We start from the raw sequence: 13672 nt of genomic DNA, 5'->3' as shown, positions 1-13672 counted from the left end.
GGGTTATTTTTCAGTCTTTCAACTCAAACTGCTATTATGAGAATCCCACAAAGGCAGCTAATGTTGATATAGCAGAAATACTAAACATCTGCACTTCTGTCTTGATCTTTAGATTCAATACTCTTTCTTTCAAGGAACTGTCTTGTTTTGATCTTGGCTTGATGTCTTTGTGTAAAATGCAATGCACCTCTTCACGCTTTTGATGCTTTCATTACACAATTAGCCAGTACTTCCCTACATACCAGTACTGTGGGTTTAGCACTTCACCATGAGTTGTGGTTACAAAATCCAGCTCAATATATGAGGCGGACCATTCCCCACACCCAACACCTCTTGTAACTTATACATACCAACTCCAAGACTGTACAGTAGTGAAATAGAGCAAGCTCCAAATTTTCAGTATTTTGAGTTTAAGATATTTTGCATCAGCAACAGCTTTTAGATATTTTGACGTTATATCAATTGAATGCCACCCAAGGAACCATATTTCTAAGAAAAAGTAAGTAACTGAACTCTTTTGACGCTTCATTTTCAGAATCACTTCCATCGTCATTTGATGGGAAATGCTTTGCTACAGTCAGAAAAACTATGTCTTTATTAGACAATAATACCCACAGTTTTTTCGCACCATCCTGTAAAGGAGTTAAAAATAAATACAAGATTTCACTTTTTATGTAATTAAGACATACATAATAGTGGAACTATTAAGTTACTCAAATGTCTGTAATCTTCAACAGTTTACAAAAACCACAAAGTTAATGAGCAACCAAATGAGAACTAAGAGTGAAATCTATGCAAACTAACTAGGTCCGTTGATGGAAGTGTGCACACATCTAATCCCGGTCTATATTACTTTTTTTTCAAAACAGGTTTACATACATTTTAACATATAAGAGAGAAATATCATAACAATTTTATACAATGCTAATTAAAATAGGTATTATTATAATGATTCAACAAAACAACTAAAGTATTTACAAAGACATCCACTGCCAATCAGATCAATTAATTAAACTAAAATACCTATGCTATTGAAATTAAAATTTTTTAACAAATTGCATAATTTATCCCATTCACAATAAAATAAGATGTTTTTCTATTTTGTTCTAGTCCTAATTGCCATGTTTATTTCATATGGCACACTATATTCATAACATTTTTAAATTCATTGAACAGAAGGAGGTGTATCTGAAATCCAATTTCTAGTTATTATTTTCCTAGGCACTGCTAGAATAAGACCATAACAAGGGAAGTTTTAACCTTTTTAAACACTTTGAGGTACAGGTGTGTTGAATAATATAAGAGATTTAGAAATAATGAAATTATCTGCAAAAAAGAGCCTGCAAAAATTCATTGAATTGACTTCCCAGTATTCTTTCTTCAATTTTATACAGTCATAAAAACATATGAGCCCAGTCAGCATTAATTTCATATTACATCTCTTACATAGATTATCTTTATTATTTATTTTATTCATCATCAAAGGTGTATAAAAAGATCTATGTAAAAATTTACATGTATAAAGTCTCCAGACAATGGAAGACATAGTTCTATAAGCAGATTCCAATATATATTGTTTATCTTGTTGATTTGGTGGGTCCCCATTAATAGAAGTGAAATAATTCCAGTATGAATCTACACTGTAAAAAGTTTCTTGTCTGATAACTTTATGTATGTATGTATGAAAGTTTACTTTTATCAGAAACTGTATGTTGTAAATTTAATATCAAGTAATCAATCAGTGTTGGAATAGATTCTTTACAGTTATAGACATTAAATCTATTTTATTAATGAGATGTTGTCTAAAGGTCTGAACCTCTAACCAGCAAGTTTCTCTTAGATCAAATTCTTGTTTTAAGAAATCTAGATTTTTAACTTTATTATCAGATATCAACTGATACCAGTACTTTAGATCATTATCTATAGCTAAATGAGTTCCTTCAGAAGTAGATGACAAAAGCATACCCTGAGTATACATTATAGGAAATACAATAAAATTCCATTCTATACTTAGGGTGCATGAATATAAAGTTACGATAACTAATAATAATATTTAATGGGTAACAAACCATATGTTTAGGTGTAATAGGTGAAGTACAAAATTCCTTTAGTAACCATAACATGGAGTTATTTACAATCATATTTTTATGTGTTAAGGAGATTTTCATGGTGTGTATACTAATTAGCTCCCAATAATCTTTCCATTTTGTGGCATATGACTGATCTATTAATAAAGTAATAACTTTTACAATAGAAGAGATAGTATATAAATTAAAGTCTGAAAAGAAATACCCCCTTGAGACCAGCTATTAGTATGTTTCTTTAATGTAATCCTAGGTCTATTAGGTGCCCATAAGAAATTTAACATTAGTGTGTTCAGTTTCTTGATAATTATTTTTGTAGGTGGAAGTATTATTGATTGTATTAAGTATAAAATCTTGGGGAATATTATCATTTTAATAATTGTAAGTCTCTCCTCCATAGTAAAAAACATATTATTCCAGGTATTAAAAAGATTTTGTATATTAAGAAAACAGGTATTATAATTATTATATATAATAGATTTAATATCTTTAGATAGTATTATACCTAAATAAGTTATCTGGACCTGAATTGGGTACATATTTAGTAAAATCGCTAATGAGTAATATTTTTCGTATATATAGGTAGTATTTTAGTTTTTTCTTCATTGAATATTAAACCAGAATTACTTTTAAAATTCATCATGTTATCAAATAGAGACTGTATAGAAGAATTAGATCCTGTTGATGTAATTAGAACATCATCTGCAAAAAGTTGAATTTTGGATGTTGTGTTTTCATCTATTTAAAACCCTCTATGTCAGTACTGTTTCTGATCAAATTAGCCCAAGGCTCCATTACACTACTAAAGTGAATAATAGTGGAGAAAGTGGACATCCTTGTTTTGTACCTTTAAGAATGGGTATTTTTTGTGAAACATATGTTCCTACCTTAATATAAGCCAACGTTCCTTTGTATAAATGTTCAATTAGATTTACAAATGCATCCTAGAAGTTTGTGCACTTCATTAAGGTAAATAGATAGTCCCAACTTACTGAATCAAACGCTGAACCTATATCAAGACTAATAAGTGTTAAATCTTTCTTTTCCTATTTGCAAAATCTATTAATGTCAAAGTTCTTCTTATATTATCAAAAGTATTTCTATTTACAATGAAGCCTGTCTGACCTATATCTATAATGGGAATGATTGTCTTCAATCTATCAGCAAAGATATTCATAAACATTTTATAATCAACATTAAGTAATGAGATGGGTGATATGAAGAACATCTAGTTGGATCTTTATTAGGTTTTAAAATTGGCTAAATAAATGTATATTGCCAAGATGGGGGTTATTAACTCAGTTTGGGCCACAAAAAACCTTATGTATTAATGAATATGTATTTTTAGAAAGGATTTTATATATCTCTTGTATAATACCATCATTACCCGGTGCTTTGTTTGATTTAAGCTTATTTATTTGTGTAATAACTTCTGTATATGAAATACTCTTGTCCAATAGTTTAATCTGTTGTTTATTAAGCTTTTTATTCATATTTGTGGTTATAAACTCCTTTATTTTATCTTTAGGTTCCATGTTAATATTATTATGGTTAATTTTGTGAAAGTGATTTCTAAATTCATCTAGTATTTCTGGTATACTAGAAACATTCTTGGGTCTATATTACTTGAGTGAAAGCTTAATTGAGTGAATCGCTATTTGTCAAACTGAATTAAGTGAAAGCTCAATTAAGTGAGTGCTCAGTTAAGCAAACTTTTTCCCAGAGAAAGGACGTGGTTGGCCATCATCGGGTATTTGCCCTTCTCCCCACTGTAGTGTGATCTCAGAGTTGGTATATTTAGTTAGGAGGAGTGTAGGGTCAAAGCCCCCCACTTTGCAGAGTTTTAAATTTAGTTTTGTTTGTTCTGATCAGTGGGTGGGCAGCTGTTTTTTTCCCCAAGAAACTTGTTGTTTAACTGAGCATTCACTTAATTGAGCTCTCACTTAATTCAGTTTGACAAATAGCGATTTGCTCAATTACATCAGCCAATGATATAGGCCCCCACTCCCTACCACAGCAAAGTCCTCTTACAGCTTTCAACCTGCTAATCATGTTTAACTGCATGCAGCCATTGTACTCGATTATAGTTCAAGAGTGAGGGGTGAACTTCAAAGTACTGGTAGGACAAAGGCCAGCAATTAGGACCGAGCTTAAATAATCCTTCTATAGACTTGGTAAGTCGTTAGAATATCAGGTTTTGCATTAGCATGCATTTACTGAAGGCTAACAGTCTACAACTCAAATGACTGTCACTTGTTTGCAATCCCAAAGAATCTGCTAAAATCACACATTTTTTGAGAAACAGACCACAATATCAGACACAAATCAGGGAAGTTCAACAAAAATAAGGAATAGTTGGCAGGTATGTGCCCCCAACAGCAAAGTACTCTTACAGATACCAAACTCCTAGCAGTCAGTCATTTTCATCTGCAGACAAGCTGTCATACCCAGCAATTATAGCTATTGTGTTGTCTGTGTACAACTAAAATAACATACTGCGATAAAATGAAATAATGTAAAATAACTCCACTGCAACGTATATCAGATTTATAAAGCACATATACCCATAGCTGTCAACCTCATAGCACATAAACCAGAGACAAAGCCAAAAATAATGATAGCACAAAGGCCAACACTCAGACTAAGGTTTTAAATATTGCTTCTGTATACTTACAAAGTTGTTAGACTAGCAAGTTTTGTATTAGTATGTATTTTCCAAATGCTAGGCAGTCTGAAACTCTAATGCCTGTCACTGATTGAATGCAGTCCTTAACAGCTTTTTCTGGTTAGGGGTCACCACAGCAGATCACTGGTCTGCAGACTGATTGGCAGTGGTGCTTTTACGGTGTCAAGTTGCCAGCCTGGAACCCACCCTTCACAGAACGCATACACACACTCACAACACACCTACCAGCATGTCTTTAAATATTCACGTGACCACAGAGAGAACATGCATACTCTGCACAGAAGGTGCTCCAGCTGAGAATAGAACCAGAGAACCTCTTGCTGTGAGGCAACAATGCTAACAACTGCACCACTCCAGCCTAAATGCAGTCCTTAATAATGTATTAAAACAACACATTTTATGAGAAACAGACCAGAAATGGACATTCTTGGCATCCCTAGGGTGCCAAAAGATAAAGCAGTTATTGCATCAAGACAACCCTCATTTGGTTAGGAACAAGGGTGCTGCAGGGATGACAGATGGAATACATCAGTGTTGGGATAACGTCAGCATGCGCACTAAGGCGGGAGGCTGCATAGGCTCACTGCAATAGAGCAGATTTAAAAGCCTGGCAAAGTATGCTGCATAGCAAAGAGGTTGTACATGAGTGAAGGTGCATGCACCTCTTGAAGGTAGTGATTACAGGCCCTGCAATGTTGCTGAAGCCCATGCTGAATAAACAGTATGCTGCATAGCAAAGAGGTCATACAGGTGAGAAGGTGCATGCACCTCCTGAAGGCAGGGATTACAGGCCCAGCAATGCTGCTGAAGTCCATGCTGAATAAACAGTATGGTGCATAGCAAAGAGGTTGTACATGAGTGAAGGTGCATGCACCTCCTGAAGGCAGTGATTACAGACCCTGCAAGCTTGCTGTGGGGTGTTGGGCATTAGGACTTACTCCATGGCAGCAGTAATAATGTTGCACCAGCATTCTCAGTCTCATCACCCTCCCTGGGTAAGGGTTGGGTTAGCTCTGGACATACTAAGGTGGTGACCTCCCCCCAATCAAACAATTTCATAGATCTCAGTCTTTCAGCAAAATAATCACGGACAGAGCCAAAAATAATGGGATGGCAAAGGCCCAAAATCACAGAATTTACATAATACTGTTTCTAGAAATTTCAGATGTTACTAGAATAGCAAGTGCTGCAGCAGGTTGCATTTTCTAGAGGATATGAAGACAGACATTCAAATGCCCACTATTATTCACCACATTCCTCATCAGTTTGCTAGAAATGTTCAATGTTTTACAAGGAACAGACCAGAAATGTAAACCAAAGTCATTGTTATTAAAAACTTGGCACAATAACATTTTGCTGACATTGTCAAAAGGTTGCAAACTCTCAAGCTCTTACCTCAATAATAAGGGAAAAAGTCAAGAAATAAATAGGGAACAAATGACCAAAATCAAAGCTTTATTTTAAATGTCATTACTGTATATGTACAAAGTCATTATAATAATATTTTCTAAATAAAAATCTGAAATTTAAAGGTAAAACCTATACTAGACTAAGAGATATTGTAACAGCATGCAGCTGTAGAAGGATACTAAGTTTAAAAAAGTGTCTGCCATTATTCACTGATTACAGTCTATACATTTTGTTTGTGTCTTTCGGCTTTTCCTGGTTAGGGGTCGCCACAGCAGAACTCCGGCAGTTGATTTTAACGTACCGGCTTGCCAGGCCTGACACACAACTTTCAGCGAAGGTATGCCCATTCACGCATATCTCCATGCAGAAGACGCTCTAGCTGAGAATCGAACCGGACAGCGTCTTACTGTGAGGTGACAATGCTACCACAGCACCACCATGAAACACTAACAGGGACATTCTGCAGGAACAGTGACATTGGAGAGGTGTTACAATCAGGGACAATACCAACAACCATGAAAGACAAGGACCAAAAATCAGGGGTATATTTTAAATATTGCTCTTGTATACCTAAAAGTTGCTAGAATAAAAGACTTTGCAGTAGCATGCATTTCCTGTAGGGCATGAAATATGAAAATCAACTATCTGCCATTTATTTACTGACTACAACCCTTATAAAGCAATGGAAATGTATTGATCACTTAATAGCTCTCAGACGCTTATCGGAAGACTCAGGGACAATGCCAAAAATAATGAGGGACAAACACCCAAGAATCAGGAACATGTTTTAAATATTGATCTTTTAAACTTAAAAAGATGCTAGAATAAAAGATTTTGCACTAGCATGTTTTTTTTTCTTTGTGGATACAAGGTCTGAAAATCAAAAGACTGCAATTATATGCCACCCAAATAAAAAAAAATGCCAGGGACTCCACAGTGGAGAGGTGTTGGACACTTCATAGTACTTAACCTCTTAGGAGTAGAATCACGGACAAGGCTGAAAGATAATGAATGGAAAAGACCCAAACTCAAGGACAGAAACAACAACCCATAAGCAAGGAAACCAATAAATTGGAAAGAGCTGCAGAAGGTTGATTAACTTCACAAGAAATCAGGTATTTCCATCGACAGTGAACTGTTTGAGGTACTAGATTGCTTGTAAAGTTAATAGAGGTTCTGCAAGGCTTTCTGACTTATTAGTTTTCTTAAAAATTTTAAGTATGGCTCATATATACTGAGCAGGATACTAGAGTTTTGCAGTAATGTGCTTTCTTAAGTCCTCGGTGAATTAAAAAAAAAAACTTCAATGAATTAGAAAAAAAATATTGTACAAAAGAACAAACCAGAAGAAAACATCCAACAATATCTATAATGGATAACTGGATTGTTTTCGTCTGGTTTGTTCTGTCAGACAAGTTTTGGTTTTTACTTTTTGTGCACAGTATTGGTGGAGGGAAACATTTTATTTTGTGTGTTCAATGATATAATTTAATAAGGAAGAAATAAATGAAACAAATTAAAGCACTGGTGGGGGTTGCCATAACCTCTGAAGGTCACCTAAACAAACTGGCAGAAAGTACACAATTGCTAGTACAGCTACTAGCCAATGAATATTAAGATTTATGGTAAGTACTGCAGCCTTACAGAAAATGTCAACCACCACTTACCAACATTTGGTCCATTTTCAATAATTCTACAGTTCAGCAGCACCCAGCCATTGTTATGAGCCAGTCTTTGAGAACTGGTAACCATATGAAGAAGCTTCATTTACATAAGGCTGTGAAGTCCTTCCTGAAGCATTTAGCAGATAAAAAGTGAGAACTGGCCAGGACTGAATAGGCCGGCATACTGTAATTTCATGTGAAAGGGTGATCACTGCAGTACCATATGGACTTAGCAGACACTGATGATTTCATACATCCATCCATTAATCCACAGCCCCTTTATCCCATTTGTGCACCTGGGGTTGGAGTGTCACATCATCATCTTAGTGACAATCATCTATAGCCAATGTTCACACTGTCAGGTGGCTTGGCATACAGACACTGATGAATGCAATTATAAAAAATAGAGATAAAAATATCCAAGGCTTGTGTTTTACCTGAGAAACAGGTACATAGAGTATACAGAGTCCACAAATTAACTTTAAACACAGACAGATCAGCAAGCTCATGCACAACAAGCATAATGCGCATTCTTAAACTGTAGATAAAATAAGCTATGAACATTGTAAATAAAGCTTTAGAAATTATATAATTGTATATAGATGTAAACATACATTCTCCAGTAATTTAAGAAAGTGGGCAGCTCAAAGTGAGCGTGTATCTTCTAATCATTTTGTTATTTCTGCACAGAGATATTAGTTAACTAAAAGCTTTTAGTCCGATTTTCATATACTAAACCTTCCCTTAAATGTGTATCTGAGTCTAACAGTTGAAATGATCTGTGCTAGAAAAGGGCATATAGCCATGTACTGTCCAGTCACTGCCATGTCAGTGATGACAATGTTATACAAAGCCTGTTATTACTGGTCATCCTGATGTGGGGCAAACCACACCTAAATGTATGCTACTGGATCATGACCATTCTAAAACTAGCAGCAAAACTGTGGAATCAGCTTTTTGACATTGTAATCTTGTTAATCATATCAAATGTAATGTAATCATGGAGGAAAAATAATTACAAAGACTATCAGACACAATTTGTTAGAGTTCAGTATATGTGCAAGCACAAAACTGTTAGTAAACAGAAAGTTTAAGTTATGTGTGTGTGTGTGTGTGTGTGTGTGTGTGTGTGTGTGTGCGCAGTAAGGCAGTGTGTGTGTGTGTGTGTGTGTGGGTGTGTCTGTATACACTGGACCAAGACAGAGTACCACATAAACCTGGTAGAAATGCAACCTCTACTAGCCAAAAGGCTTGCTTATCCAGTGATGTGATAATTGATTAAGACCTTCCCCAATTTAAGGAATACTGGAAATTGTGTGTGTGTTGGGGGGGGGGCACATAAAATATATAGAGAAATTATTAATTTTTGGGAACAGAAAGGATTTGTTTGATAGCTCCAATGTATCAAAGAACTAAAAGTTTTAGATATGTAAGTAATAAAAACAACATATAAAACTCCACAACAGGACTGGCTAACTTTACAGAGTATTCTGTCATATTTGCAAGATTTAAGTAGAATAATTAATAATTCTCCATTTAAAGAAATACCTAAATTTATGAAATACATATATGAAATCATATATAATGACTTTGATATGGGAAAAAGTATTTAAAAATTTTACAAAATATTGATATACCATAAAAGAACACCCAAAACCTCATATTGTAAATATATAACAAAAGGACACTCAATACAGTTAACTGAAGATATTAAAATAAATATCTTACTATAAATAAAACATACATCCTTTACACGATACTGGAATATTTTTTAATTGGAAATGCTTGCACAGAGCATTCTTAACCCCTGACAGAATCAGTAAAATTAATTCTTCCATAAAAGGAATATGTTGGAGATGTGAGCAAGTACACAATGCAGATTGGAACCACATTTTCTTTGACTGTGTCAAAATTAAGCCATTTGGAATGGTATTAATAACTTTCTACAAGCTTTATTTAATGAATCATTTTATTTAACTAAAGCTCTTATATTATTAAATGTGAATGAAGGTCCTCATTTGAATAGGTCAAACATGTACCTAGTATGGACTATACTTGCAATTTCAAGGAAGTGTATAACAAGAAGATGGAATACAAACACAGTACCAGCTTTGGAAGACTTCTACAGCCTACTGAAGACCACAGCATTATTGGAAATTAAAATTAAAGAACTAAGAATTTATCCAAAGTCCAAAGCCATTTATCAAGAACCCTTGGGGAAAAGTCTTATCATTGATTGACACTATACAATAATTGATCAGTCACTCTGATAATGGATTGGACATATGTATAAAGTAATTGTATACATTATGATCTGTTATAGTGTCAGGCTAATGTAAATAGTGTACATAGTTATTTAAGATGCTATGTATAAATAATATGGAATTCATTCAAATGCATTTGAAAAAAAATTGAGAGAAAAAAAGTTGGTAAAGAGAGTAACAAAAAATACCTACAATCAAGTATACACCACAAAAAAAACTTTGGTTGTCCAAATGATAGAAGAAGTCAATGTAGAAACTAATTTTGTGGAGTCTGTAATGAATGCTCAGGAAAGAAAAGATGAATGATGTGCTGAGCAAAAATAAAAAGAAGAAACTTATTAAAGTCTGAAGCTACTCTCTGTTACATCTCTGCAGACAGCTTAACTGATACAGAAGCAGGACTCTAGACTAGAAGACGTTGGAGCAAATCTGAGTAGGATATAGGAAAACTGCAATTATACTACAGGAAATATTATTTTCAAGTTTAAAACATCAGAAATCTATAGATAAGCTACTAAACTACATAAATATCAATTTTGGTGGAGATATACAAAAATTTTCCTGTCAAGTAACTTGGAGATATATTTGAGTCACTGAATATGAACAACTCAAGGAATTCTCATCCAGATGCTGCTTTGAAAAAAGAACTGAAATTGAAGACATCTACATTACAGGAACTATCTTTGAAGATGGATGGCTTTAAAAATGACTTACAAAACCTCAAATTAAATTCTCAAAAATAGACTGATACTCTTAAGGAACTATTACAGCAACACCATACAAAAATAACAAAGATAGAGACTTCTCTAAATGACATTGAAAGGAGACTCAAAGAGGAGGAATTACAAAAATAATTTATGCTTAAACAGAATACATGGCTGCTTAAAAAATAGATAACTTAGAGAACAGGGAAAGGAGAAACAACATAAAGATCTTTGGTCTGCCTGAAAACACTGAAGGAGAAGACATTATTTAATTCTTAACAACCTGGATTCCTGAATTTTTAGACTTGAAAGAGGGACTTTCATATGGAATTCAAAGGGCGCATAGAGCACTGAGGAAACCTGCTTCTAACTCAACAAATACTCCACCTAGATCCATAGTTATAAAATTTCTTTCATTTCTGGATAAGGAACTAATATTAAAATCTGCTTGGAGAAAATCACTCTTAAAATACAATCAAAGCCTGATAAGGTTTGACAATGGCTATTCTCCCAGAATACTGGAACAAAGGAAAAAAGTCTGACCAATAATAAAACTGTTGAAACAAAACAACATTAAAGTACAGCTGGCCTTTCCAGCCAAGATAAAACTACCTTTTTGTCAATGAGATGAGAACCTTTAATGACTTAGAAGAAGCTACTATATTCATCAAAAACAACAACATAGTGTCTATCCCAGAAAAAATGGAATGGATGGCCCCTACTCTTAAAAGAATAAACAAAATAAATTATTGGACTGATGCTAGAAAGAAGAAGCAAAAAAATGATTCCAAGATAGCTGTCCCAAAAAAGTCACTCTTACAACTACATCTCTTAAAGTATCAACTGATATGGTACATCACTTGTCATCTGTTTTTATTTAAAAAAAGGAGGGATTCTTAAACAACTGAGAAACAGTAATGATTTATTCAGAATGTTCAAAGAGTCTAGTAATTCTTCACAAACAAACATCAACAAACAGCTAAAAGGCAGGTCAAGATGGGTTACTATTTACATTATATATAAGCCAAACAAAGCAAAATTTAATACAAACATAGAAGTTTCTATTCCACTACTTGAACTCAATGAATACTTATCTTGTTCATTTTTCATTGTTTTTACTTATAATAATTTAAGTAAAATGAACTAATTCAACAAGGTACCATTCATTAGAGTTCAGATTCAAATGTAACAAATTAACATCATATATACTAGCAGTAACAGTAGAGTGTTTTAAAAAAATGCTGTCATGGATACTAATGCCTTCTTCAGTTAAAGTATGATTTAGAAATGTCATATATATACTGGTTAAATTATAGTAGCAAGCTCTTAGTACAAATAATACCATTATTCTGTCTAAATATAGTTAATATCAATTATAGCAGGTATCACAGCTATGAGTGCTGTTTGATCAATCCTGATATGGTGTGCGTGGATGCAGCCATGTCTGGCAGCTACTACAAATGTTATTATTATTCTGTCTAAACATAATTAATACCAATTATGGCAGGCAGCATCGCTTCAAGTGCTGTTTGATTAAGCCTGACATAGTGTATGTGGATGCATCCGTGTCTGGCAGCTATTGTATGTTGCTGTTTTCATCTCCAGGAAGCTGTGGGTTGCAGCTTGGTATCAAGGTTTACTGATGCTTGTGTATTAGGAAGAGACATTTGGTGTTTTATCCTGGATCCAGGGGAAGGGAGTGGCTAGAACTGTGATTTGGGATATTTTGGCAGAGAATGGTTTGTTTGTATGTCTGCTGGGTGAGAGGTGGGAGGGCTGGATGAGTGTGATGTCTCTTGTTGTGGCAGCTTGTTGGTTGTTTTTTTTTTATTTTTATTTTTTATCTGCTTGCTCTCTGTTCTTTTCCTGGCTGCTGCCTCACTGAAAGGGAGATAATTAAGCTTTAAGTTACAGTGAAGTGAAGCTTTGCTTCAGGTGCATCGTGAGCCTCTGGTATATAGTACACAGACACACTAACAGAAACAGACACTCCCAGGTTGCTATGGTAATGGAGACAGAGTGACAATAATGCTTAATGGCTCTTTGGAGCCTCCGAGATGATTCTCAGCAATGACGTTTTTGGTTAAAAAAAAAACAAAAACAAAAAACATATATATATATATATATATATATATATATATATATATATATATATATATATATAAAGGCTGTTTTAAACCACATGTACACATATTGATGGTCTCCCAACACTGTGTTTAGCTCATTAAATTGATTCTTGATAAAAAAAAAATAATAAATAAATAATAAGCACAATTTTATATTTAAAATGTATTTTGGTCCAAACACATTAAGGACTTACATAAGAGTGGAAGTCTGAGTAATTGTGAAAGACTAAGAGCACTTGGTCTTGTGCAGTACCCTTTGCAATGGTCTGGGATGGGAGCTTGCTCGGACGTGTTGGACATATGGGGATAGCTGATTCTAGGGGTGTTTGGGGTTGCCAGGAAGTGCTAGATAGTCATCATATTTCCTTTGTGAAAATATCTGTGGGAATGGAATGTGTGTTGAGTGGTTCACTGGCAGAGTGGCCACTGTATGGAACAGGCTAGTAAAATGGAACAGGACAAATATTGGTTTGGATATTTTAAGAACAGCCTGGAAACACACCACATGAACTAGTGAATGGTATTCTGGCAAAACTGGATGGACATTGTTGCCCATGCTTGAAGTACTGATTGTGTGTATGTAATGATGGAAGTATACTTATAACAAAGAAGAAACTAGAAGAGTCTTATAATTTAAGTCTATGGACTGTATAAATATGCTTGGAAGGAGATAATAATAAGACTAAACATTACAGCTTATGGTATCTCAAATAACTAAGCAACAGCCAAATTAA

At 34.2% G+C, this 13672-nt stretch overlaps 1 protein-coding gene across 1 annotated transcript in view; it reads right to left on the bottom strand.

Annotated features, from left to right (window-relative positions):
• Positions 1-7947, bottom strand: part of LOC122790509 — a 180032-nt gene extending 172085 nt beyond the window's left edge. Inside the window, exon 1 of the mRNA XM_044058059.1 lies at positions 7848-7947. Within this exon, the coding sequence (XP_043913994.1) occupies positions 7848-7947 (100 nt within the window). The remainder of the gene's footprint in view (positions 1-7847) is intronic.
• Positions 7948-13672: the final 5725 nt, after the last annotated feature.

Source organism: Protopterus annectens, chromosome 16.part0 (genome assembly GCF_019279795.1).
Source record: "Protopterus annectens isolate FY-2018-M chromosome 16.part0, PAN1.0, whole genome shotgun sequence".
Classification (NCBI taxonomy): Eukaryota; Metazoa; Chordata; order Ceratodontiformes; family Protopteridae; genus Protopterus; species Protopterus annectens.
The sequence above is the reverse complement of the archived record's forward strand: the minus strand, read 5'-3'. Positions and strand labels throughout refer to the sequence as shown.